The sequence below is a fragment of the Cucurbita maxima genome, unplaced genomic scaffold, assembly GCF_002738345.1.
Source record: "Cucurbita maxima cultivar Rimu unplaced genomic scaffold, Cmax_1.0 Cma_Scf00003, whole genome shotgun sequence".
NCBI classification, from domain to species: domain Eukaryota; kingdom Viridiplantae; phylum Streptophyta; class Magnoliopsida; order Cucurbitales; family Cucurbitaceae; genus Cucurbita; species Cucurbita maxima.
The window spans coordinates 6,025,798-6,052,515 of NW_019272019.1; the positions used below are offsets into that span (position 1 = coordinate 6,025,798).

The 26,718-nt window shown below is 40.5% G+C and overlaps 6 protein-coding genes across 11 annotated transcripts in view; 5 read left to right on the forward strand and 1 right to left on the reverse strand.

Annotated features, from left to right (window-relative positions):
* LOC111477235 (putative cyclin-A3-1) overlaps window positions 1-2,932 on the forward strand; it is a 9,224-nt gene extending 6,292 nt beyond the window's left edge. For 3 of the 4 annotated variants that reach the window (XM_023121280.1, XM_023121282.1, XM_023121281.1), the window contains 8 exons: window positions 319-707; window positions 1,150-1,382; window positions 1,493-1,568; window positions 1,677-1,753; window positions 1,850-1,883; window positions 1,962-2,111; window positions 2,195-2,329; window positions 2,488-2,932. In XM_023121280.1, the coding sequence (XP_022977048.1) occupies window positions 342-707; window positions 1,150-1,382; window positions 1,493-1,568; window positions 1,677-1,753; window positions 1,850-1,883; window positions 1,962-2,111; window positions 2,195-2,329; window positions 2,488-2,559 (1,143 nt within the window). In that variant the 5' untranslated portion in view covers window positions 319-341 and the 3' untranslated portion in view covers window positions 2,560-2,932. The remainder of the gene's footprint in view (window positions 1-318; window positions 708-1,149; window positions 1,383-1,492; window positions 1,569-1,676; window positions 1,754-1,849; window positions 1,884-1,961; window positions 2,112-2,194; window positions 2,330-2,487) is intronic. The other variant, XR_002717234.1, reaches the window with a different exon arrangement.
* Window positions 2,933-4,914: 1,982 nt separating this feature from the next.
* On the forward strand, window positions 4,915-7,314 carry LOC111477203 (isoflavone 3'-hydroxylase-like). The gene is made up of 2 exons (XM_023121237.1): window positions 4,915-6,013; window positions 6,652-7,314. The coding sequence occupies exons 1-2, from the start codon at window positions 5,072-5,074 to the stop codon at window positions 7,267-7,269; spliced, it is 1,560 nt and encodes a 519-aa protein (XP_022977005.1). The 5' UTR covers window positions 4,915-5,071; the 3' UTR covers window positions 7,270-7,314.
* A 365-nt stretch (window positions 7,315-7,679) lies between these two features.
* Window positions 7,680-8,566, forward strand: LOC111477294 (MFP1 attachment factor 1-like). Its single transcript, XM_023121365.1, has one exon. It carries the CDS (start codon window positions 7,818-7,820, stop codon window positions 8,274-8,276), a length of 459 nt encoding a protein of 152 aa, XP_022977133.1. The 5' UTR covers window positions 7,680-7,817; the 3' UTR covers window positions 8,277-8,566.
* A 4,301-nt stretch (window positions 8,567-12,867) lies between these two features.
* LOC111477283 (F-box protein GID2-like) lies at window positions 12,868-13,876 on the forward strand. Its single transcript, XM_023121352.1, has one exon. The coding sequence runs from the start codon at window positions 13,126-13,128 to the stop codon at window positions 13,666-13,668; it is 543 nt and encodes a 180-aa protein (XP_022977120.1). The 5' UTR covers window positions 12,868-13,125; the 3' UTR covers window positions 13,669-13,876.
* Window positions 13,877-14,892: 1,016 nt separating this feature from the next.
* On the forward strand, window positions 14,893-20,673 carry LOC111477251 (protein MRG1-like). Of its 3 annotated transcripts, none has more exons than XM_023121304.1 (10): window positions 14,893-15,240; window positions 15,955-16,008; window positions 16,142-16,155; window positions 18,189-18,322; window positions 19,398-19,435; window positions 19,613-19,711; window positions 19,811-19,890; window positions 19,952-20,121; window positions 20,230-20,314; window positions 20,401-20,673. In XM_023121304.1, the coding sequence occupies exons 1-10, from the start codon at window positions 15,067-15,069 to the stop codon at window positions 20,489-20,491; spliced, it is 939 nt and encodes a 312-aa protein (XP_022977072.1). In that variant the 5' UTR covers window positions 14,893-15,066; the 3' UTR covers window positions 20,492-20,673. The 3 variants fall into 3 exon arrangements, with proteins under 3 accessions (XP_022977072.1, XP_022977073.1, XP_022977071.1); XM_023121305.1 differs by having other exon boundaries at window positions 14,894-15,201; window positions 19,607-19,711; XM_023121303.1 differs by having other exon boundaries at window positions 14,896-15,240; window positions 19,607-19,711.
* Window positions 20,674-22,296: 1,623 nt separating this feature from the next.
* On the reverse strand, window positions 22,297-23,885 carry LOC111477243 (cyclin-D3-1-like). Its single transcript, XM_023121295.1, has 4 exons — window positions 23,253-23,885; window positions 22,949-23,150; window positions 22,738-22,868; window positions 22,297-22,635 (listed from the first exon to the last, which is right to left on the reverse strand). The coding sequence occupies exons 1-4, from the start codon at window positions 23,781-23,783 to the stop codon at window positions 22,450-22,452; spliced, it is 1,050 nt and encodes a 349-aa protein (XP_022977063.1). The 5' UTR covers window positions 23,784-23,885; the 3' UTR covers window positions 22,297-22,449.
* Window positions 23,886-26,718: the final 2,833 nt, after the last annotated feature.

Consider the following 26,718-nt stretch of genomic DNA (forward strand, 5'->3'; position numbering starts at 1 on the left):
AAAAAAAAAAAAAAAAAAAAAAAAAAAGAAACGCTGGCGTTTTAAGTTGAAAACCCGGGAAGTGCCAAAATGGGGAAAGTCTACAAAAAAATTTCAAAATTGGGGCTAAAATCTGAAAGGCTCCTGGGAATGGAAGAGCGCGCAATCTTAATGTTTCTGCAGATTTCCTATATTTCGTTTCGTTGTTTCGAAAACCAAAACTGGCGCCTCTCATTTGCCCAAAATCTATTCCCAATTTCTTCGTTAGTACATATTCAACCCGCGCCAAACCCCATCCCTCACTTCTCCTTCTCACTTCCTTTTTCCACCCCTTTTCAGATCCCAGTTCCACTCAAAGTACTATGGCGGACAAGGAGAATATATTTCGTCTCACTCGGGCTTCTAAGAAGAGGTTGGCCGAGGCTGCAACCCCCGACGACCGCTCCTCCAACAAGAGGCGGGTCGTTCTTGGAGAGCTTCCTATTTTACAGAATGCTTCTTCTTCCGTCAATCGGAAGTCCAGGTCTAGAGCTAGCAGGCAGAGACGGAGAGTGAAATCAAGGGATATTGCGGGGACAAGTGCTGCTGCTGCTGCTGCTGCTGCTGCTGCTGAAATCAATCCACTTCCGCAACGTGATGTCACGTTGTCAGATGAGGGCAATTCGGAAGACCCCCAAATGTGCAGGGGTTACGCCTCTGATATTTATGACTATCTTCGCGCAACGGAGGTCTGAATCTTTCCTCCCCCTAACTAATTCTCCCGCTTGTTTACTGCAATTTGTACAAACTATTTCTATTTAATTCTTGATTTCCTGCTCTGCTATTGATTCGAATATTCATTTTAATTGCTTCTACTTTACTATCAAGATTAAAATTAAAATTAGACTTAGTCATGGGGGTTTGCTTAGGTATGGATTATGTTGACCCAAATTTCACAAGCACTTTAGCGCCGATGCAAGAAGATTGGTTGCCCACTTTGTGTGTGCGTGTGCGATCTTGCTTTTAACCTGAATAGCCCCATTTCTTTGATGTCCTGACTTCTGAGATTAATATGGACGTGTGTGTTTATTTGGGGTTTATGCTTTCTTTATTGGGGGTATGTGCTTTCTTTATTGGAGGTTTATGCTTTCTTGGACATTTTCGTATGCTAATTCTTATTTGAACATCCAGACTGATCCAAGAAGAAGGCCCCTTCCAGATTACATCGGGACGGTACAAAAAGATATTAGTGCCAATATGAGGGGAATTCTGGTGGATTGGTTGGTTGAAGTTGCAGAAGAATACAAACTAGTTTCAGATACACTATACCTCTCTGTTTCATATGTTGACAGATACTTATCTCTAAATGCAATCAGCAGGCAAAAACTTCAGTTGGTGGGAGTTTCTGCCATGCTCATTGCCTCGTAAGCCCATTCACAACCCCTACACTGTTCTGTTGTGCTCTGGTACTGTCTTGCTTCACATAAAATCACCCATTGACATTGTTTCTTTTTGTATGTTTGTGTGCACGTAGAAAGTATGAAGAAATTAGTCCTCCACATGTTGAAGAATTTGTTTATATCACCGACAATACCTACAATAGGGAAGAGGTAATTCTCTACTCGTCTATTGTTTAATTTTTTGTCGCTCCTCTGAAAGGTTCGCCATAATCAAAGTTGGTTGAATTACAGTGTTTTATATTTATTTTGATTCTGAAGGTGGTTGAGATGGAGGCTGATATATTAAAATCACTGGAATTTGAACTTGGAGATCCCACAATAAAGACATTTTTAAGGCAAGTGCAGTGGTCTATCTTTTACTGTTGTAATTGTGAAAAATGTGCAGCACTTGCGTGGTTTGATAACTTATGGAGCATTATTCTAATGTGCAGGAGATTCACAATGGTTGCTCAAGAGACTTATGAGGTAACATCCTAATCCTCTGTTGATTGTAAAGATGTCTATCATGATTTTTAGTTATTCATTTCTTATTGGTTTTTGCAGTTTAATACTTTGCAATTTGAATTCTTGGGCTACTATCTTGCTGAGTTAAGCCTACTAGACTACAACTGTGTCAAATTTTTACCGTCTCTCGTTGCTGCATCTGTTATATTTCTAGCACGATTTATGATCCAACCTAAGAAGCATCCTTGGGTAAGCTTTTTGGAACAGGGTTGATGTGTATTATATTATTTTTGGTAGGGATTGAGCATTTGTAACATATGTATATCATGTAGATCTCCAGGTTGGAGCATTTTACTGGATATAAGCCAGCTGATATGAAAGACTGCATTCTACTCGTACATGATTTATACCTTAGTAGAAGAGGAGGCGCTTTGGCAGCTATAAGGGAGAAATACAAACAACACAAGGTATTTTGATGGTTAAATCTCCACATTTTTTTCTTTTTCTTTTTCTTTTTCTTTTTGCTGGATGGAAAGTTTCTTATTATATTATGAAGTAAAGATTTAGTTTTTGGAATTAAGCACTGCTATGAATATGTATTTCATGGATTCCTGTTTTATTGCAGTTCAAATTTGTGTGTGTCATGCCTTCACCTCCAGAGATTCCTATTCCATATTTTGAAGATGTTAGAATATGAATGTACAAGATGACAATAGTAGTTAGGAACTTACGATATGGACTGAATAGAAATTTATATCAGATAGGAATCTGAATTCCAGAGGCACGGTTCAGTTTTGATGTGCACAGGCTCTATAAGGCATTAGCCGATGGGCGAGTGTCCAATTGGAATGGAACATTTTTTGTGCACTGGAAAGCAAGGCAAAGCAAAGCATGAAGGCAAAGCTGGTATATTTTCCCACAACATTTTATGCATTTTCTTCCCTTGTAAAGATGTTTCGAAAAACAGATAACCCAATGTGGCTCACTTGTTAGATTTTAGGGTGTGTTCAGTATTGTACAAAATTCAGCAATGCTCATCATGCATTGGGCCAGAAGCCCATTTGAAAGCATAGAGTTCTCATTTTCCTTTTCCAAGTTTGAGTCGGCAATGTACGCAAATGCCATGTCTAATAATTGCAAGAACTATAAAGGGAGGCTTGAAAAACATCAAAACAAAGCCATATTGTTTGTCGTCCAAATCCCTTCGACAAGGATGGGCAGAAGAGGGAAAGGCAAAAAGAATAGAGCCAAAATGCATATTCTACAAATGCTTTACGTAGCCTTGAAAGTGACGGACCCTCTTGCTTCAGATGTTGAAGGGACTGAAAGCTAGAAAGAAAAGCACGATGGAAGAAAGAATATTACAAAGGCTTACGCTGAAAAGGAAAAGTGGCCTCGTCTCGTCTGCTGTGGTGCTGTTTTGCAGGTTGTCTACTCAATTGCATCTAAGCTTACACTTTTTCTTCAGCCATCACACTGCCCTGCCATACAAAGCCATATGACTTTTCCTTCATTGCGAGACTTTTGCCTCTGACCTTACCCTCCAAGTAATCTGAGAAGGCCATTGTTGAGAACTACGCAACTGGGTTTCGTCCCCTGTCTCTCCATTTCAGTATGCCATTTCCACTCTCCATGGAAGCTCGGCTGCTTCTGTTTATGGCGGTTTTCACTCTTCTGGTCTCCGGGGAAAGCAAAGCGGCAATGGGGATCGTCGTTGCCGTCCAACATCCACCTTCAAATATGCAGGAGAATCCCCGGAAGAAGCTGCCATCGCCATCGTCTCCGCCGCCGTGGAGTCAGTCGTTCAATGCGCTCTTCGCAAGCAAGAGGAAGGTACCAAACACTTGGGATCCACTCCACAATCGCTGAATTGAAAGCTCTCTCTGGTTGTTCGAATCCATCGAGAGGAATTGGATTGCATCTGTCTGATTATTTTGGTCAAAATGGTGGTGTTGACTCTATTGAGAGACGTGGCCACGTGGGCTTCTGGTTTGGTTGCGTTCCTTTAGCTCGTGAATTCGGACACCTGCTCGCTCCCGGCCTTTTTCTTGGTGCAACCTTTATGGAGAAATGCATCCATTCCTTGTTTTTCTTTTTCAAAATTATTTTTGTAAAATCCAATTAAATATAAACTCTTCCACGTATATCATATCTAATTTAATGGGTTTAGATAATATTCTAGATCGTATAGATATTGTTCATGTTGACTCGTTATGTATTGTTGTCAACTTTATAGATGTTCACACACCTTATGTTTCTCACAATCTATCCCTTTGGAGATCCAGCGTTTCCGATGGCACATCACCTGGTAACTGAGTTTGATACCATTCGTAATAGCTTAAACTCACCACCGCTAGCCGATATTGTCTTATTTGGGCTTCTCGTATGCACTTTCCCTCAAAGTTTTAAAACACATCTACACATCTACGAGTAAGAGTTTTCCACCCCTTATAAAAATGTTTCATTTTCTTCTCAGACTGATGTGAAAATCTCACAATCCATCCTCTCGAGGAGCTAGCGTTGCGTCTTCACTGACATACTCCCTGATCTTTGACTTTGATACCATTTGTAACCGTCCAAGCCTAAACCCACCACTACCGCTTTGACCAATTATGTATGATCGTGAATCTCACAATATTAAAATACTCGCTTGGCTGAGATAGATGACGTCTTGAATTTAATGTTTGGAGGTGGGAATTTGAGGCCATCTTGATGAGCTGATTTAAGTTGAAGTTGGCTTTGCATACTTAAATTGTATAGCCACATATCATATTGGGTGACGTAGGGTGTGAAGTTTTTGTTTGGTATTTTCTTTTTCTTACCATGGGAATGCCCATCTGTCTTATTTAGCTTGGTTTCTTCAATTTTTATGTCAAACACATCCATTAGCTTCAAACCAATGCTAGATGTAAGAAAGACGATTCAAAAGGCATAATCTTGGGAAGGTAGAAATGTGTCACATTGTTGGTACAGTGTGATTAAGCTTGTATGTTCCAACAGAAGAAGTAGAAGCTATAAATTAGAAGTGCAAGAGAAGATCACGCAGTCTACTTTTATTTGGCACATTTCTCTCTCACTTGTTATCATTTTTTCTTCACCTCTTTCTCAAATGTCTTCTAATATATCCGTTCCCTAACTCTAGCTTATCCCAATTGCCCACCCTGCTAATTTCTTGTATAAAACCATGCAAAATTGAGCCCATTTTGGATATGCACCTGCAACAACTTCCAACATATTCATCCATGGAGGCTAACACGATTACATGCCTCTCTCTCTCGCTTCTCTTGACTCTTATTCTTATTTACAAACTCAGAAAACAAAGCCCCAGAAACCGTCCTCCCAGCCCACCATCGCTGCCTCTCATCGGCCACCTTCATCTCCTCAAACAACCTTTCCACAGAGTGCTGCAGGATCTCTCCAACAAACACGGTCCAATTTTATCCCTTTCAATCGGTTCCCGTCCGCTGGTGGTTATTTCCTCCCCAACCGCTGTCCGCGAGTGCTTTACCAAAAACGACATCGCCTTGGCCAACCGCCCTCGCTTGCTTGCTGGGAAGTACATGAACTACAACTACACCGGTGTGGCTTTTGCCTCCTACGGCCACCACTGGCGCAACATGCGCCGCATAGCCACCACAGAGCTACTCTCCAACCACCGCCTCAACGCGTATCTCAATATCCGAGTGCAAGAGCTGAAATTGGTCAAGAATTTGTACGGCGCGACAGGGGAAAGTAGTGATTTTGTTCGCTTGGAGATGCAGTCCAAATTGAACGAGCTTTCTTTTAATATTGTGATGAGGATGGTGAGTGGGAAACGTTACTTTGGTGTAGATGTTGAGGATGTTGAGGAAGCTAGGGAGTTTAGGGAGATCATGAAGGAGCTTCTTCAATTGGGCGGGGCGTCGAATCCAGCCGATTTTTTGCCCATTTTGAGACTCTTTGATTATCAAGGACTTGAGAAGAGGATGGTGCAAGCGAGTGGTCGAGCTGATTCGTTCCTACAAAATCTGATTGATTGCGAGCGGGATAGGCGAGCTTCTCGTTGGCCGGAGGAAAAACGTGGAAACAAGACCATGATTCAGAGCCTGCTGTCCTTGCAAGAATCTCAACCTCAACATTACTCCGATGATATCATCAAGGGTCATGTTCTGGTAACTTCAATCCCTCCCAATTCCCTCCCATCATCCCATTTTAATTGTGTGAGATCATACATTAAACAATTAAAGAATAAGGGTGTGAAAACTTATTCCTATCTTGAAAGGAAAGTTCGTAAGGAAAAACTAAAAAAAGGCACTATTGTTGTTACAAATAGTATCAACGCTGGACACCGAATGAAGACGTGTTCAGTGAGAAGTTTTAGTCCTGAAAGGGATAGATATTAGGTGGTGTGCCTACGAGGGCGCAGGCTACGAAAGGGTGGATAGTGAGATCTCACATCGGTTGAGAAGGAGAACGAAACATTCTTTATAAGGGTGTGGAAACCTTTCGGGATGTACTGTGAGATCTCACATTGACTGGGTGGGGAGGAGAACCAAACATTATTTATAAAGATGTAATACTGTATATAGCCACACAATTTCAAAACTTTGAAAGAAAGGAAACTCACAACAAAAAAGTCAAAATACGATGCTATCAAAGGAAACTCACGAAAAATATGACACTATCTAGCGTTGGGCGCATGCCGATCAGGTTGGTGCTTCCAACCACCATTTGTGACGTGACAAACACTTCAATATTATTTGTTATTTTGACATCATAAATTGTGAAGTTTGGTGGATATCTACTGCAGACGATGTTGGCTGCGGGTACGGATACAACTACAGGAACATTAGAATGGGCGATGTCGCTGCTTCTGAATCATCCCGCGATAATGAATAAAGCTTGGAGCGAGATAAGAGAGTGCGTTGGGGAGAGTCGGCTGGTGGAGGAAGGCGATGTGAGCAGCCTAAAATACTTGGTAGCCATAATCTACGAGACTCTTCGACTGTTTCCAGCAGCTCCTCTGTTGGTGCCACACGAATCCTCTGAAGAGTGTAGAGTTGAAGGATTTGACATACCCAAAGGCACGATGCTATTGGTGAATGCATGGGCCATCCATAGGGACCCTCGAGTGTGGGAGGATCCCACTAGCTTCCGACCTGAGAGGTTTCTGAATTGGGAAACTGCTGAGTCCCACAAATGGGTGCCGTTTGGAGTGGGGAGGAGGGCTTGTCCTGGGGCTGCCCTCGCCCACCGTGTCGTGGGCTTGACGCTGGCCACTTTGATTCAGTGCTTTGAGTGGCAGAGAGTTGGCGAAGAGCCCATAGACTTGTCCCAGGGAACTGGAATCACTACGCCCAAAGCCATACCTTTGGAGGCAATGTGCAGAGCCCGTAGCTCCATGCTTCATTTACTCTCTCCGCTTTGATTTTACAAGAATAAACTTGTTAAATGTTATCAAGATTTCTGTAGTATTAAGCTGTAAAAGTAAGATAATATCTTCTTAATAAATGTTTCTTTAAAAATTAATTACATTTTTGAAGCATTATGAAATTTCTTGTCGCTCAATGTTTGGACCGAAGCTGAAAGCTATATGGGACAAATAGTGAGAAGAACAGAACATTAGAAACTTGTCTTAAATATGGGCATTTCAAACTGGATAATCATCTAACCAGGCACCACGTGGAACTTTGGCTTATGATGTTTTCTACGTGTATGTCTCCCGGCTTTGTTTAAATCAAAATGAATATTTTTTTTTTTCTCTTAATAATATTAAAAGAGAAAAAGAACGAAACGATCGATGGCCGAAACGCAGCGAATAATTTCGACCGTCGGATTCGCGATAATTACTTCACGGTGGTCCGCAATAATATCCCTTTCCCTCGCTTGGGTTTCTTCTTAATTCATCCTGCCCTCTTCCAATTCCAAATCTGAACCTTCTTACGCTCTTCCTGTTCTACTCTTCCCATCCGCATAATGTCTGAGCCCGAGATCGCCACCGTGCCGACCACCGAACAGGATTCCCCAGGAGATCAGGCTAAGGAGTCACCCAAATCATCCAAGTCTTTTAGCACCTCGTTTAGTATTTGGCCGCCTTCGCAGCGCACTCGTGACGCTGTCATCAAACGCCTCATCGAGACGCTCTCCAACCCCTCTGTTCTCTCCAAGCGCTATGGCACTGTACCCCATGATGAGGCCACCGATGCAGCGCGTCTTATAGAGGAGGAAGCCTATTCTTTCGCCGCTGCTAAAGCCAGCGCCGACGACGACGGGATCGAGATCCTTCAGCTTTATTCTAGGGAGATCAGCAAGCGCACTCTCGATACTGTCAAGGCCAGAGCTGCGTCCGATTCTACAGCTGAAAACGGGTCGTCTGCTCCTGTTGTATCGACCACCACCGATAAGGAGGAAACCCCATCTGTTCAAGAATCCTGATTTCTCCCGGGTTTTGTTCTCGTAGAATGTGAATTAGGTTTTCAGACTGCTTCTTGAGGGTTGCTTTTACGGAGATCTGTTTGTATTGCTTATGAATGTCTGATACTTACATGAGAAACATAACCTTTGAATTTCAAAGTCTAGGACCCCCGCCCCTTTATCATGACTCGTGTTGTGCTTTTCTATTTATTTTATGATTTTTACAATTTAAAGCTGTGGTTTCATGGCATAAACTTGTTCTTGATCATCTTTGTTCCCGAGCATGTTTTGATTAGAATGTGGCTAACTCATTATCCCGGCCTCTCCATTGATATTTAATTTCCTTGCATAATATTTTGTTTCATTCCTCCTGCTCTGGTTGTATTGTGCTCAACTATGATTCTATAAGTAGGCCTCTAGTTGTAGTACATTGACATTACAATCCGCTGCGAGGCATTGTAAGAAAATAGAGAGATTTAAATGGCTTTTGTTTCTAGGTGCCCTTGGAAAATAGCTGCAACCCTTTGTTCCTATTGTGGTATATTTAAAGTCACTACATTGATGCATGAACCTCGTAGTTCATGTTGGAAGAATGCAAGTTGTCTGATGTTCATGTTTAATTGGTCATGGATTTTGAACCTGCGTATTGATTAAAGCTCCTTGCAGCAACCCTTTGGCAAACCCCTGGTGAAAAATGCATCTTTGGGATTGCGCGATTTGAGCTGTTTGTGCAAGGTTCTATTGCCATTTTTTTTTTTTTTTTTTGTCTCATAATCCCATGTCTAAACTATTTCTCATTTGTTATCTTGATACCATGGGCATTCCTTTGATGTTTTAAATTTGTTGACCACGAATTGTTCCCTGTGCTGTAGTGCTTGTGTTCAGTAATGCTTCACTAAATTTTGTAGATTAGTTTACTTCAATTGGGTATAGACTGAGTATTCTTGGGGAAGTGTTTGATTTATTCTTTCAATTAATCAAATACAGATGTGTCTATTTGTTTGCCTATGCTTCCTCTTGATGGGTGTCATGCATTGCTAGTTTTCATTTTATGTTTCTGAAGTTATTTGGATTTGTATTGTGCTGTATGGTGATCTACTGGAGGACTTGTATATCTGTATCAAATGAGTTCTGAATCCAAAAGGTCAAGTTCTTGATGTGCAGTGTGGCATCAGTTTTTTTAGCTTGTACTGATATTTTCCACCAGATTTCTCAAATTTCATCGTCTTACACTACAAGTTTACCAACCATCTACGGTATAGTACATTCATACTCATTTTTACCATCCATTTACTTCCTTTCTCTAGCTAAACGAAATAGGCTGGATAGGTAACTTATACCAAATGAACTGGGTTTGAGATTGATATGGGGCAGTCAAAATGTTTGGCTTCGGTACATGTTAATGCTTGTTGAATGAATTTTTCTCATGGTTTATATATATGAACAGGATGTATGTTGAGACTGAATGAGCTCCAGAATCAGGGAGTACATGCTCTGCCTCTGGTGTAGGTACCCAAAATAGAATCACCTCGACCCCTCATAGATTTATGGATGTTTCTGTGTGACCCGTCTGGCGTATAGAGATGAGTGTTCGGCAACGAATTTGATCACCACGGTTGTAGGTGACTGTGCTTCCAGAATTGTAAGCACCGGTTCACAGTCTCGCCTTGTCTCATATTTCCTGTACAAATCTCGAAAAGAATGCAAGAACATGCCTCCATTCCCCCATCTTGGGCATTTGAAATAGAAGGTAATCCATGGGTAAATTTGTGTGCTGAAACCATATTTTGGAAACGCTGCTGTGATTGCAAGGAAAAAAGGCTGTTCAGCTTGAGAAAACTATAAAGAAGAAGTAACCTTATTCAAATCAAATGCTCATGTAAGCACATACGAAACTAACAACAAAAGAAGTGATGCTTTTAATCTGAAGTCATCAAACACTAACACACAAAACACGGGATTCCAATTCCAATATTAATTAACTAAACCCAAATACAAATATAAACAAAACCAATAAAAAGTGGTCAAACAAAATCTCGATTTCCACTTTGTTTCCATGTTGAAGCAAAGCCAGGATCTTCTTTTTAGGCCTCCATCCAGGAGGGCGCCGCATCCATCCATTTCAGCCCTAATCTAATCTAATCTAATCTAATCTTCCTCCATTTCTTCTACTCTTCGCTGTCCAATTCCAATGGTCAAATTTAAAGCTTTGTTCGTTTGTCTGATGCGATTGGAATCGTGATCGTGATCTATGTTTTTTGCGAGAAGAAAACAAAAGAATTGAAACTTACGTTATTCATGACCCCAACTCTGTAATACGAATAAATGCAAAAACAAGATCTCCCTCGCTAAAACTGATACAAAAGTTTCAATTTTGTGTATAATTGTATAAAACAATGAAGAAGAAGAAGGTAAAAACGGTCAATGCCCGGGACCTTTTTTACTAGGCCCAGACGCCAACACGAAACTCAAGCTCCTAAATTCACTGTGACTGCTGCTACTCAATGAATTAACTTGGTCCCTAAAAGCTGCCATTCCAATTGCCTCTACACCTCCCATTTTCTCCTTCCCATCAGCTAACTTCTCTGAAACTGATCTCAAGGTTCTGCCCTCGACCGTTAGGAAATGGGCCGACGCCACCACTAACAGAACACCCACAACAAAACAGAGACGCTTGCCTGATGCCGTGGCGCTCATTTCCATTGCCATTGATGTCTCGTAGAGTTGCCTAAGTTTGTGAGTCTCAGTAAGCGAATTTGGATATATATATATATGTGTGTGTGTGTGTGTGTGTGTGTAAGGTAAAGGGTGAGTTGATTTTGAATTGTGAAGAATTTGGACGGTTAACGTGAGATTATTTGACACTGCTGCCTTCCAATATTTAAGGCTTTCAAATACTCGTGACAAGGTCGGTAATGTTCATCGATTGGGGGAATGGGTATTACGGCGTTTTCCCCTTTCCCTTTCTTGCTGTTGGGAATTTGACTTTTGTTAAATTAAAGGATACGCCTTGCGTTCAATTGTGGAACGAAACTGAAGCAATTTTCTTGATTTGGAATGGACAAATTTGCAGTGCAACCCCCACGCCAAGTTTTGACTTTGGTAACCCAGTGGATACTGAGGCAACCTGGTTGGATGTGATTGGTGGGTGGTTTCAAAGCTCTCTCCTTTTTGTGCTTAGAATATGGAACTTCTCTTCCTTCAAATGAAACTTTTGACCTATATTTGATATGCTAATGTCTTCCAATTGAGGTTGGTCGATTTGACAACTACCTTTACCTCACCGTCGTCCCCACCACGACGCTCTGCTTTTTGCAGACACAAGAAACTCAAAAAAGCTTACTTTCCGGACACAGTAGCTTTCTTCCACTAATTACTCTTATCCAAGTTAATAACTTGATAATATAGATTTGAAGAGACAAACCCCCCATAAATCAATACTCCATAGTTCAACGTCTTCAAACCTTAGACCATAAATTTCGTGTCTTTTGTTCTAATTAAACCTGTAACTAACTTTTCATGATCAAACGTTAAAACAAGTTTCAATGGGTGCCACCATGTATAATTTATTATAACCCAAATGGGGGAAAGGAGATTTTGGCAACGCTCGTGATCGGGTTGCCTTATTGACCGAACGGTGGAAAAGCACAGCGGCCCTTGCCGCCGCATCCGGCGGTTGCCACGGTGGCCACCAACTTTGAGTTGACATTAGTAGCGAAAAAATGTGAAACCCCATTCCTGGATTTGTCCTGTGGATCACGGATTCAGATTGCACCGCCCACTCTCCCGGAATTCGCGATCGTTGATTTTGTTTTGTTTCATTTGTGTGTGTTGTAAAGTGGGCTGTTGGAGAGTCGGAGATGGAGATATTCAGTATCTTTCATTCCCCTATGCATATATCCATCCATCTATCTATATTTATAGATAGATGGATATGTGTGTGCGGTGATTACTGAATGGTACGTAATGCATGTTCCTTTCAAACGCCATTTCAAGGCAAGATAGATAGATAGACAATGAAGTCCATCCTTCTGATTCAGATCATCTCAATTCTGTGGCTCCTTTACCACACCAATGGGTCTCCCCCATCAAGGCCTCTAAATAACAACATCTACTAACAGTGACAATGGGTCAAAGTATATTTAAGCTCAAAGTAATTCAGCATCCTTTTTGTCTTTGTCGTTGTAATTGGGAAGGCTGAGATTATAGTAGAAAAACAAAACCAAAAACATGATTTCTGGGAACGATTCTGGAAAATATTGGTTGGAATGTTTGAGGCAAAAAACCAAAAATCAGGATAGAATATGAATGGGTAGCGGTAATTAAAAGCAACTTTAATCCCACCTCCCAACCATTTTAGATTTCATTTTGTGGGCTTAAAAAATAGTTGGAGGACCAATTTGTAATTTTGTACCAAAGTCAACGACAATCTACATGATCCATTAATCTCATCTAATGTTTTGGATTTAGATTAGTATTGCAATCTTGAATCATATAAGGAAAATTTAGAAAGAAAAAACAAGTAAAAGCGAAGGGTTGGGTGGAGGTGTATCCAAACAGGGGGGGAGGGTTAGGGATAGGGATAGGGATAGGAATAGGAATAGGAAGCGTGGTATATCGGGGTTGAGGAGTTGGGTATCCGTGAAAACAAACATGAAAATGGTGATAATGAGAAGGAGACAGAAGGCGAAGAGAGAGTTGGTGAAATTGGGGAAAAGACATCCGCATCCAGGTGCATTCAATTCTCATCTTGTCCTCTTCCTAACCCTTCAAACCTTCTCCTTCTTCCTCGATCCCTTTTCTTCTTCACGTTTTCTTTTCGTTACTCGTAAAGGGCTAAGAGGGTTTTCGATTTCTCTCGTATTTGGAGATGAAGCGAGTTGTTCCGGAGGGGAAAGGGGATCGGAAGACGGAGAAGAAACCCAGGGCGGTTTCCCATGACTGTGACGGAGGAGGCGTCTCCGACAAGACTGGATTTCTGAATTTGGATGATAATTTGCTGTTTGAGGTTTTTAAGCATGTGGATGCCAGGACTCTGGCCATGGCGGCCTGTGTGAGCAAGCAATGGCACAAAACCGCCGAAGATGAACGGCTTTGGGAGCTGATCTGCACCAGGCACTGGGCTAACACCGGATGTGGCAATCAACAACTCCGATCTGTAGTTCTGGCCCTCGGTGGCTTCCGCCGCCTTCACTCGCTCTTCATCTGGCCTCTTACCAAGCCCCAGTCCTCCTCCTCCTCCTCCTCCTCCACATCTTCGTCCACTTCCTCCTCGTCGCCGTGGTCTCCGTTTCCGGCGATGATTGGGTCGAAGCCGCCAGCACGGTGGGGGAAGGATGAGGTCCATCTCTCACTCTCGCTTCTCTCAATTCGATACTACGAAAAGATGAATTTCGGCAGCAGAGGCAGATGAAGGGAGCTCCATCCATGCTCAGTCCTCATTTAACCATTTTCCTTTTTTCAAGTTTCCCGATTGAAATTTCCCTTTCAATTCAATCTGTTCTGGATTTGATCTGGGGTTCGTTTGTTTGATTTCTTTTTTCTTTTTGTGGGTTAATTAGATGTGTATCATGTTCATGTGTGTACTCTATGATATAAGATAAGATGACATTAATTTCCAACTTCTGTATCTGGTTTATTCATGTATGAAGAAGAAATGAAAAAAAGAAATGGAAAGTCCGGATGAGTTTGTGATGCAGATGAGATGGGAAGAAGATGGCCCATAAATGGAATAGCTGTGATTGATGGAGAAAATGATGAAGGGCAAGAAAAGAGATGACAGGTGTAAAATTAGGGGCGTGGCCTTGCCTTCCCAGGTTTGCGTTGGGCTTTGAGACAAGCGTTTGCCAATGCCCCATTCGCTCCCAGACAAATAGCATAAGACAAAGAGCTGAGTTGCCTTTTGGAAAAATAAGAGAATACAATGAGATCTCACAATAGCCATACCCATCACCCAACAGCCATGCCTTCCCTCTTTTGCGCTGCCTTCCTTTTTCATGGAATCTACATAATAATATTATTATTATTCTTATTAGTCCTGGTCGGGTTTGCTACCCAGCTACGTTCTAATGTGGAGATGATGAGATGAGATGAGATTAGATTAATTACTCGCAAGTTAGTTTTGTTGACCATTGGCTTAGCCTCATGGTCTGTGAGGACGTTACTTTCCGTTTTCTTGAACGTATGAGACTAATAGTATACATATTGGATAAGGCAGCATTGGGAATCAGATGGGAATGTTTGGGCTGTAGATAACTCCTCTGGACCAGATGACGCTGGTGTTCAATTTCGTTTCGGCCCACGCCCATATATTCTAGTACCACTCATCTTGCGACAACCAGGTATGTCCGAGGTGGTCTTCTTAAAACCAATTTCATGGATAGTTAGTACAATGTTCTGTATTTGAAAAGAGAAGCATTTGGATATGTATGTGCTTCACAGACAGAGCATGAACTTTTGTATCCACTTGGATACGTCGTGCAATCTTACCTTAATTAACCTTAATTGATTGTTTTTTCCGAATAGAATAGATTAGAATAGCAATTTTAATTAATTCATTTTTTAATATAATAAAAAGGTGTACATAATAAGAGCTTGCCAGGCTAAGATAGTGGATAGTACGTAGGAAGACGAAGAAAAGCCCAATTAGTGCGATTAAAACCCCTCCCCCCAGCATTCCTTTCCATTCCATTCCAAAACGGAGGAAACCCCAGCAGCAGTAGTTGTAGGAGTCCTCCTTGCTTCTTCTTCTCGTCCTTAACTGGAACCCAACTCGATTCTCAACTAACCATTCAACAAAGTAGCTATCCAAATGGGAAGCCCTGATAGTCGGGTTGCTTCCGATTCCGCCGACACCACATCCAAGAATGACTCTGAAGACGACGACGACGAAAATGGAGTCCACAGCCCGCCTTCCCATCCCTGTCCTTTCTCCGAAGGAGAGAAGGTCCTCGCTTTTCATAGCTTTCTCATATATGAAGCTAAGGTTCCATCTCTTTTCACCCCCCTTCTGGAGTCGTAGTGTAATTTTATTTTCTTTTTTCTTTTTTTCTTTTTTTGTTTTTTTGCTTTCTGGCTGAAACGTGCTTCTCTAGTTTAGTGGAAGAAGTAGGCTGATTTTTACTTACTTCAAACCCCTGTTAAACAACAAAGGATGATCACAATGTGAGGACGCATTTTGAGTTGCCAGCTAAACGAAAAGAAATTAGCAAGATTTGATTTCGAACCACTTGATTCACATTTTTTTTGTAATAATCAACCCTCAATTGTGTTTCAAGAATGAATCTTTGCAAGTTATGACATTTGTATTTTGGTGGTCTAGAACATCGAGTTTGCTACACTACTTCAATCTTTTTTTTTATAATATGTAGTATGCATCAATTGTGATGAACTAATCCTCATCTTGAATTTCATTCCTAGCCCTGCCAGGCTACCATACTCTAAATTCAACCATCCAATCCTGGCTTGAATGCTTTTTATGGACCCCCTCCCCCCACATTGTTCATTGAATACTTGATCGTACCCTCTCTGAAGGATTGTATTCAGATGATTTTCGTTGGGGGCCCGTTTTATGATCCTATTTTTGATTGGGATGTCATAAAGCCTTTCTAGGCGCATTAAATAAATTGGTTATTACTGCGAAACTTATAGAATCTAGCATATTTGTCTTCTTACTTATAGGTGTCTGTGTTTTTGATAGGTGCTGAAAACAGAATATCAGTTGAAAGAATGGAGATGTTATGTTCATTACCTTGTAAGTAGAATATGCTTGTGTGCCTCTTGAGTGTGTGTGTGTGTGTGTGTGTGTGTGTGTGTCTTGTCTCTCTTCTGGGAAGGGGTATTGTGCATGAAGGGGGAATCTTGAGACCATGTTCTTTGTTTTGCAGGGATGGAGCAAAACGTGAGTGAGTCCTCCTTTTGATTTAATCAATGACCGAGACAGTTCCCATATCTAATCTGATGGTTTATGGGACAGAATATTTGTTCTATGCCTGTTGTTTTCTTTATATATGTTGTCGAGTGACCACTCTCCTCTTCTCGCTCACTCCTGGCCCTCCTAATCTACTGCTTAAATACCTGTTAGGTTTTTTCATACATGGAAACTGCGTTGATATTTTAGATTATCTCCTTTTCAGTATATAAATTTCTTGTTCTTTATGTGTTTTCTTGCTTTTGTTGCTAGGCATCCCACTAAATCTACTTCAGGCTTTTGGTTTGTTGGTTCTACTTTAGAGGTAGATTGGAGGGAGTCAATGTTGCTTGCAGCAGGGATATCATTAATTCAGTGCTGAAATGCCTTCAAAGTTTGTGTTGAGATCAATGTGAATGCATAATCTAAATGCATAATTGTTGATTTTGTTTATCTTTTGACCTTGAAAAAATAAATACTTGAAGGTGAAAAAGGCATCAGAACTTTCAATTATTTAAAGAAAAAATCCCACCCAAAACAAAAAACTTAGGCATAACAGGAATCTGTATAAGCTTCGAGAGAACCCCGCAAAAAAAAAAATCCTTAAGACTTGTCTAACGGGCAGACAAGCTCGTCTCTTTGTTGACTGGGCCTGTTTGCATCACTGGTAAACAAGTCAGATTGGAAAATTCTCTCTATTCGAAGGGTCTAGCTAAAGCCATCTTCAAATTTCCATTAGGACAACACCAATATTCACACAAGCATGACATTTTTAAAACATACTGCGTTGAAGATTCTAGGAATGACCAAATCTTGAATTGTTCCGAGAAGCTGGTATTAAGGTCACTTGTTATTCTGTTTGAAAGAGTCTGGTCAGAAAGTGTTTTACGATGGACCCTAAACTTCTAGGCACTAGTACTTTTTAACCTATGACTATTAGCTGTAAATAACCCCCCACTTCCGCCCTCTATTTGATTGAGATACTAAAATGCCCTTGAGAGTCAGTTTCATGGATAAAACACCAAACGTACTTGGAGATCGAAACACATTTTATTTGCTTGAGATACTGCCTTTAAGGTTGTGATGTGCAGGCCACCATCTTCTTTGTGAAATAGACTTTCTTCCACCCTCTCAAGTGGCCAACAGAATCCCTTCTCCAACTCGGAGAAAGTTTCTCCTTTGTATTCAAGAATATTGGCCACTTTATTTGGTATTTGGAGAAGAGACAACATATATTATGAGCATATAAGACAAAATGGGTTGGATGATAGATGTTCCCCACCTTCAAAGGAAATAGCATTCTAGTGCTTCTTCAGTCTTCTAGGGATCTTTCTAATCATTGGTCTCGAGAGATAAGGTTACTGCCTCAGTGCATACGGGCACTGAGGTACTTTCAGAAAAGCACGCCATTCTTTCCGCTTATAAAAGATTTCCTTCACGTCAATGCTAGTGCCTACTTAAGTAATCTTCCACAAGCTAATTTTCCCACCACCTACCAAAATCTTCCAAACACCTAGGATATACTACCAATCTCCTGTTAATCTAAGCACCCAAGACAAGTATCAATCTGCATCTTGGAGATGATTAAGATTGATTCGCTACCACTTGCTTGGATGCCTTTGAGGACACTACTTGAAGATGTTCGATGAGAAGCCTTCAAAAGACATTCACAACCCAAACAAGAGGAGAAAAGAGATTTCCTTATTTTCTTTGTCTATGGTGTTACTCCAATATTCGTTTGTTCTGCAATCTTTTATTTGAATCTTTGTTATCTTTACTCATCAATTATATTTCCTTCTGCAAGGAAGACAGGTACGTACTTTAGGTATAAGTTTATGAAAATGTTGGGCGTCCTTGTTCTGTGCGTGCCTTTACTTTATTACTTGGACTATAGATCTTTTATTTCCTCGTTTATTTTTATGTAACAGTTGGGACGAGTGGTATATTAAAATGTTTTCTGTGCATGCATTTACTTTACTACTTGACTATAGATCTTTTATTTCCTCATTTATCTTATGGAACAGTTGGGATGAGTGGGTAGGACTTGATCGATTACTGAAGTTTACTGAAGAGAATGTGCAGAAACAGCTGGAACTCAATGAGAAGCGAGGGACTGACAAAAAGGCAGCTCGAGCATCCCAGATTAAACCCAAGAATGGTAATTGTTGGTTTGTTTAATTAATAACATTTGCATTGCTGCGTATTATTTAAACTTAAGTGTAGGTTACCTTCAATTTAGGATATTGGAACTAAAAACAGTGCACCGGAGAGATGGAAATGGAAATTTTGGAAATTTATTCAACCTCCAATTATCCTGGGTGGCTGGCTCTTCATCTCAGCAGAACATAAATGCTTTATGTAGTGTATTGTATATGGTTAGAAGGTAACAAAGCCTGGTCATTTAATGTATCTGGTTAGAAGGGAACAAAGACTGGTCACTTGGATTTTTAAACAAAAAGAACTGTGGGAAGCTTCTCTGCTTTTCATAGTGTCCCCTACTTTAGTGACGTCTCTAATTGTACTTTTGCTATTAATTTCAATTGGGATGCAATTTTATGAGCTCCATATGGTGGAATGTAGGTTAATTTTTTTTCTAAATCAATAGAAGGTTTGTTTCTCATACAGGGAGGAAGGGAGAGAGAGAACATCAGAACTTGTAAAAGAATTTGCAGATAGAAATAGTAAAATTATTAATTTAAACATGGAGTGCTAGTTTGTGCATGCGAAGATTATTGAACCTAATGTCTGATGATATCTTGGCATTTATATTGCGTGGTTAGTTCAAGGTATTAGTCCAACCAAGATGAAGCAATAACTATGATGATTGTGATGTGACTGGAAAGGACATCTATACAGTAAGGGTTTAGCATTTAGGATCTTAACTGGAAAAGGACCATTTCTAGGTTCAATCTATAAATCCTAATATTAGGGCTATTCTAGACTTCTAGTTCTGTATCTTCTACTGTAGAGTGTTCATGGACATACTATAGTTAGTTGTGTCCAGGTTCCTTACATTCAGAGAACGTGAGAACTTCAGAATTTGGATTAAAGAATTGTCTAATCTTGTCGCTCTTATAACCCTTTCTACATTCTACAAGCATCAGCAAAAATCCCGAAAAATTGAACTGTACAATATTGGAGTGTAGGCGATGCTTATATTTTTCAGTTTCCCAAGAAATAATTAATCTTGTTATTGGTTTAATCTGTTCAAGCTATTATATATCTATGTGCAGTGGTAAAAGGGAGGAAGCGAAAGAATGATGCTAGTAAGGTATGCCAAAGTAAAATGTTGCTAGTGGCCCTTCAAAGTTACTGAGCGCACTCTCCTTTCCCCTCTTCCCTCACCCTTGAATTATTTCTTTCGTGCTTTTTATTTCGTCAGCCTTTTGCTGGTTATTGTTTCTTGTAAAAATAACTCAGCATCTCGTTTGTTTACTGGTAGGAAAAGAATGCCGTGAACGTTGAAAAGCTTGTGAGCATACAGATTCCACTTAAACTAAAGAAGCAACTAGTTGATGACAGTGAGTTTGTAACGCATCTTGGGAAGGTAGTGATATCTGCCTTGCTTTTGTCATGACCATTATTACTTTCACAGAATCTAATGATCTTGTAATTTGGGGTTTGTTAATTATATTTTGCTGTGCAGTTGGTAAAGCTCCCTCGTACGCCTAATGTAGAAGATATCATGAAGAAATATCTTGAATACAGGCTGAAGAAGGATGGAACGTAAGTATGTTGTTTGTTACACCCCGTTCTTCATCGTCTTAATAATGCTATCCGATAACAGGAAAGATGAATCCGTTGGAGAAATAGTGAAGGGGCTGATTTGTTACTTTGATAAAGCACTACCCGCGATGCTTCTATACAAAAGCGAGCGCCAACAATATGAAGAGTTGATTGTTCATGATGTCTCCCCATCTTCTATATATGGCGCCGAACACCTTCTACGTCTATTCGGTAATACTGATTACCCTGGTTCTTATTTGCATACACTAGTGTGCATAATATGTGTGGTTAATGGTCATAATTGAAGATGCTATGCGGGCGTTTTCATGAAAATCGCAGTTAGGTTGCCTGAGTTGTTGTCCCAAGCCAATATTGAAGAGGAGACTTTGACGGAACTGCAGCAGAAGTTAGTTGACTTGCTCAAGTATTTATTCCTCTCCTCACTACTGTGTGCTTTGAGACATTATTGTGGGTTTCCGTCTTTTGTTTTGATGTGTATGTTTGTTGCAGGTTTTTAAGGAAGAATCAGAACACATTTTTCTTGTCATCGTACCATGTGCCTGAGAATATGGAAACAAGCACCAACAATGCCGATGACTAAAACATGCAATCATGTTTAGATCAAATTAGCTATTCAAGCCTTACCCGGTTGTGGCGGCTTTTCGTATCATTGTATAGATTTCTATGTCGTCTAAACTTCACTGCGAACCCGTTAATGTTCTCATCACTGCGTTTCTGCAGAGCACTATATCAAATTCCAGCACTTTTAACTTCTTTTCCCAAGTCCATTTTTGCTTCAGTGTGTGCATTGTATTTTAAAAGCCGACATGAGAGCTTGTCTTCTTGATTTGATCTAAAAATTCTCCACATACTACTAATTTGAACTCTTGCCTCAGCGCAGTCCCATCCGGATGGACACTAGTTTCCAATTACATGGCCGTGGAGCAGAGCAGGGGGCAGTCATTTTCCAACCCTTTATCCTCGTCCGTTTGCGTTTGGAATGTTAGGGAGCAATTATTTTCAAAAAATGAATATAAAAGAAGTAAGACGAAGAAAAACCCGTGAATGAAACGACAACCCACTTTTCACCGGACCACATAGACCGTACTCTATCTGCTGCGGCGACATGAATGGGGCTCAAATCTTTTGCAGAAAGGGGCAGTTTTACTTTCTATTATTTTTGTGGTTACGCAAATGTTCATTATTTTTGGAATTACGTTGCAATTGGGACAATCGCAGCTCATATGCATTACAGGAAGAGAAGCAGAAGCAGCGGGCCATTGGATTCTTTCACTCAGAAGTGGGGCCTTCTGAATTACCTCTAGCTTCTGTTGCTTCTGCTTCTGCTTCTGCCTCTGCCTCTGCCTCTGCCTCTGCTTCTGCTGCGAGTAAAATCTGAGAATCAGAAGGGTGTTGAATTATGAGATTCACGCGAGGAATGTGAGTTTCAATTCAGAAGGGAAGGGTGTGTAATGGGAAGCCGGGGCCCAGCCCATATGATTGTCAGCCAGGTCTCCAATCTTTTATTAGATGAGGACAAACATGAGAAAAAAGAAAGAAATATGGGGCTTTTGTTCCCAAACTAGCATCCGGCAACTGAGTTTGAACAATTGTGGTGTGTGCCGCCAACCCTTTCAGAATGCAGAACACAGCTTACCTTACCTTTTGCTTTTGTAGACTGATTCTCGAGTGTTCTATGTAGGGAAATGAATGTGTTCATCATCATGTCTCATCATTCAACTAACACCTCAAGGGTCATTCAAAAGCAGAGGAGGAGAAAAGTTCTTAATTTAATATTAACAAATATTATCTTATTTTGAATTTTGAGGCCGTCTCTTTTGAACTTCTCCTCAAAATTTTAAAAATTTTATCCACGGGATATACTTGCCATCTATCTGAGATACTTGCGGTTACAAAATTAGTAACTAGGAAGCTTAAAAATGTGTAAAAAATCTGTATTATCAACCCCACTCACCACATCCATCCTAAATAAGTGGCAACTAACTCAAATTAGTGCTCAAAATGCGAAGAATCAGTAAATTTTCGCTTTTTTTTTTGTGCATATTACTATTTTCATCCATATCAACATAAAATAATATCAATAAAGAGAGTAAAGATGGCGGAAGCATTGCTTTATCACGCTTTTTTCTGACAGAACATGTTCATTTTGTTTGGGCTGTTACTTTTACTAGATTGATTTTTTACTTTTGTCTTTTTATTTATTTATTATTATTATTTATTGCCGACAGCGGGTTCCTTTCTCTCACATGCAAACCAAACCCACAATTTGAATTGATCATATAACAAATTAATGCGTACCCCACTCTCTTCTCTTTCCAATTTCATCCGTTAATGAGCTTCAAATATTACGTTTTCTTCCGACGATGGAATGGAAACGTTAAAATTAATGCCACAATTTGACTTGATCATATTATATATTAGTTATTGCACGTACACTCTTGGTGTACCAAAGAAACAACAAGTACAAGCACCTATAAGCCTGATTAAATGAACCCCAAGGGTCAACTAATTCTACTGAAAATTCTGCAGCTGCCGCTTCTACGGTGGCTGTTCATCAATTTTCCTCTTCTTCGTTGCTGTCTCCGGCGACGACACTACACGGTCCACATTCTGAGTCCGACCATTTGAGCTGCACGACATGTCCACTAAACCAAATCTTTGTTTGTTTGTGTGTCCTCTCGATGAAGCCTCTATGATGAATTGTGAGCAATCTTCCACCTTATTCTACCCGAACAAACAGAGCACGACAAAAACATTATAAGTTTCGGTTAATTCGTTTGCCAAAGACAGAACTATAAAGGGGGAAACAGGAAAAAAGAAAGAAACCTTGTCGATTTGAAGAAAACCCAGAAGCTGATCCTGGTATTTTGCTGCGACATGGGGTTCTTTGTCGTTGATAACTTGAAAAATAATGGCGCTTGCTATCAGTGATGGAAGAAAGCATACGAATCTGGAATCTGGGAGTTAAGAGAATAATTAATGAAGACAGAAGTCAAATTTGGTGTTATTAATTATGTCGATTTTGATAGGGGCTCACCTAAAATGACAGAAAGAAGTAATCTTTCACATTTACAGAGGAATTCAGAACAGAGCTGGTCCTTGAAGCCGAGCCGTCTTACAATATAGTCCAAAAATGAAAGTGGGTTCACCGGATTCATCCTCCAAAGAAGAGTAGAGAGAACAAGAATCTCCATTCTTTTAATGGTTTTAGCTTCGAAGAAGTACCCATTTTCCTCCACCTACCACAAATTAAAAGACAACCCACAACCCAATTTTGATTTAAGAAATTAACAATCGCAAAATGTGGAGATTGAATTCAAAGAGATGGGAATTGTGTTTACCTGGAGGTCTAAAAGCAGGGGAACTTCGGTTTCCTCCACTTTAGCAGCAAGAGATAAACAAGCAATGGCGGTGAGATGGGTCATCCATGGCTTGTCGATCTGAAAATGGGGGCTGGACAGGAACCTGTCGACATAATCAACGGCCAAAACGGCGGTGAGGGTAGTAAAGGAGTAATGGGCATTGACCTTGAGAATCCACTCAACCGCGTCGGAGCGAGCCGCAGCTAGAGAGGGATTGTGTGGGAGAGCATCGTGGAGCTTATTTCTGTTCTCCTTTGAGAACAGAGACACCAATTCCTCGTCTTCCCAGAGAAAGTCCCTGTCCGACAAGAACACAGAATTCGGGGAATCGACGTTAACATTTATCGAGAAAGCTTCGATCTTTGGCTGGGAATGTCCATCCCCAATTCCGTCCTCCTCCTCCAAGCAGTAGAGGGAATCAAGAAAAAGTGAGACGTTTTGGTGACCTGAAATTGAATGCGCAACTGAAAGTGGGTAGCAATGCCGTTTCGCCATTCTGTAGTTTCTCATAATTTCCTCTCATATAATTCTGTTTCTCTCCAGCGCCGTCGTAAAGAGGTGGTGGGTGGGGTTATATTTGCGGGGTTAGGGGGATGATATGCTTCTGTATTGGGAGCCTCTCGTGCTTATAATCAGCGGACATAAATCATGGGCCATGCAATATAATCAATCGACACGTGACACTCGTACACAATGGCGTCGTGGGCCATATAGACAGCCAGGGCGGTCCATGAACCAGCTCCAGCGTGTGGGGGGATTACTCAAGAACACTGTCACCATAGCTATAAATTTTGTATTATTCAAGAGAAAAGTGAGAGTTATATTGTAGTGGCCTGATTGAGAGCATAGTAATGACGCGGTGTACGAATTATATTACACCAATTAATGTTTACAATGGTCCCAATTTGCTGATATTTGCTAAAGCCTAAATGGCCTGGACTTCCTAGTTCTTTGCATATATTTTTCTTTTCCTTCTTTATTTGCTGCTTAAGGCGAAGCATATTTAAAGCGAAAAAGGAGTTAAATCACGGGTCCTTCGTTTTTTTCACTCTCTTTTGTGCTTAGAGAGTACAAAATAGTTGAATTTAGAATGGACCGCCTTAAAATCCCGACAGGTTCCATTTCCAGAATTAATAGCATAGAACTTGGGTTCCCCGCACAAGAGATGCACCACAGCCAGCAATTTTCATAGCCACCTTTTGAGGTAACGAACAACTCATTTTCAATTAGTCAAACTTGATTCTGAAAGCTAATCGCCTTCGTTTACTTTTGCCACTCGAACATTTATGGGAATTGGGATCAGCAAAGTTTTGTGGTATTAAATAGAGGCAATGTCAGCGGAGGGGCATTTCCTTTTCTGCTCAAAATGCTGCTAACTGTTTAAAACATTAGAGAAAAAAGAGAGATAAAGATGAGTGAGCGGACAAAAAGGGAAGTGTGAGCAGGTAGGACAGTACAACAGCATCAATGAAGACGGAGGTGCGTGGGGCAGCCCTACCAAAACCAATTCCAGGAGTCAGAAACCCAATTCCGAAACCCCAATAGGGAATTTTGCCATTGTTTTCTGTACATCCAACCATCAGAACCTATACTACACTCCTTTATTGCCTTTTGCTTCCCACCATTCTTTTTCAACTTCACAGCTCTGTTCACAACCCCCAACAGCAGAGAGGGGTAAGAGAGAGAGAGAGAGATTCAGTTTCATCACTGTGGTTAAGCTAAGGATTAGGCCTTTTCAAAGGGGTTGATATAAAAAAAGTCTTAGAGAGAGAGAGAGAGAGATTCAGTTTCATCAGTTTTGGTTAAGCTAAAGATTAGGCCTTTTCAAAGGGGTTGACATAAAAAGTCTTGTAGTTTTAGATTTGGGCTGAAATTGAACTGCATACAGGCAAATCTGATTGAACCTGTCTAAATAATTGAAGACATTCATGGGTTTTCATTATAATTCAGGAGCTTTCTCTAATCCTTAACTGTGCTAAAATCACGCAACCACGATACCTGATGATGCTGCATGTGTGCAGGATCCCACATGGAATATTTTTTTTCTTCCAGTTTTTGGCTTTGTGTCGGGTCGGGTAATAGTACACCCGTAATCATCATGGTTTCACTACCCGATCTGATTGTGGATTGGGTTGCAACAATTTTGATTTTTCTCAACAGTGCAAGCTGCAGATGGATGGCTGTACTGCCCCTGCCATTTGTGATTCTGATGTCACTGACGTTGGACTTTTCAGTTATATGTTTCCCATGAACACCTGTAAGAATTTCAATAACAATTATTTTAGGTACAAACTAATAGATACTAAAACCAGCCGGCTAAGAATGTACACCCACGTGACTTTACTTTCAAATAATGCCACCAATTCAAGGATAGCTATTGATTGGCATCTTAAAGATCTATAATTCAATCTTTAATTCAATAATGATTGAAATCAGAAGAAACAAAGATAAAAACCCCAAAACTTCAAAACTTTTGTGAGATTATGCTCACAAACACAGTATTATTCAAAACTTCAACTCTGTGTTTGATCCGAAGAACATAGTATGTAACTTGCGAGGTTCAACATAAAAACCTCGGTTTGTATAATAATAAACTCATACTAAGTGCTTGTTTGACTTTTCAACCCCAAACTTTTCAGACCTTGCAAGTGAAATCCTTCAAAGAATTTCCAACCAACCAACCACTTTCTGGCAGAAGAAATTTTGTATTTTTGAAAATGGGTCGTCTCAGATTGCAATGTGGTTTTTTTCCAGAATGATACAGTTTTGATCTTTGCTAGCACCTAGTAAAGAGCATGTTAATGCACAAAAGCTTGTGTCATTTTCTAAAAAGCCTACACATAATGAACCCTCAGACATTGGTTGAGCTTTCAGTCTCAAAAGCAAGAGAATAAAGAAAAGGGCTTTTAGGTGAAATAGCGGTGCATGGTTTTGACGGTAGAATTGAGAGAAAAAAAAAAAGAGAGAGACAGAAAAGAATTTACCCATCTTCGAAAGCAAGCACATGCAGGTGAGAGAGAGATACCCAGACCACTGCTTTACCACCGTTTTGACAAGTGAAAGCCCTCCAAAGAGCTCAGCGATTCATTAGGCCGCTCGACTCTTTTGACTTGACCCGTTCCAATTATCAGCTTGACTGTGACAGGGACCCACCCTGCTTTCCTCAATTCGAAATCCAGTCACTAACCTAACATGTCACCATTACACTAAATCATATCCTTCAATCCCTTTCGTTTGAACCCTCTTCATTGGCCAACCCCACGAGGCCGCTTTATGCCTTCATTTTCCCACCGCCAACATTATACCTCATTTGCTTACAAATGTATCTTTTTTACACATCACTGTTCCTGTCATTACAGCTGCAATCATCAACCCCTTAACCTGATCATGCGCCTGAGGTTTGATTATTTCTCTTCCCTTGGATGGTTCATCATGAACCTTGCAA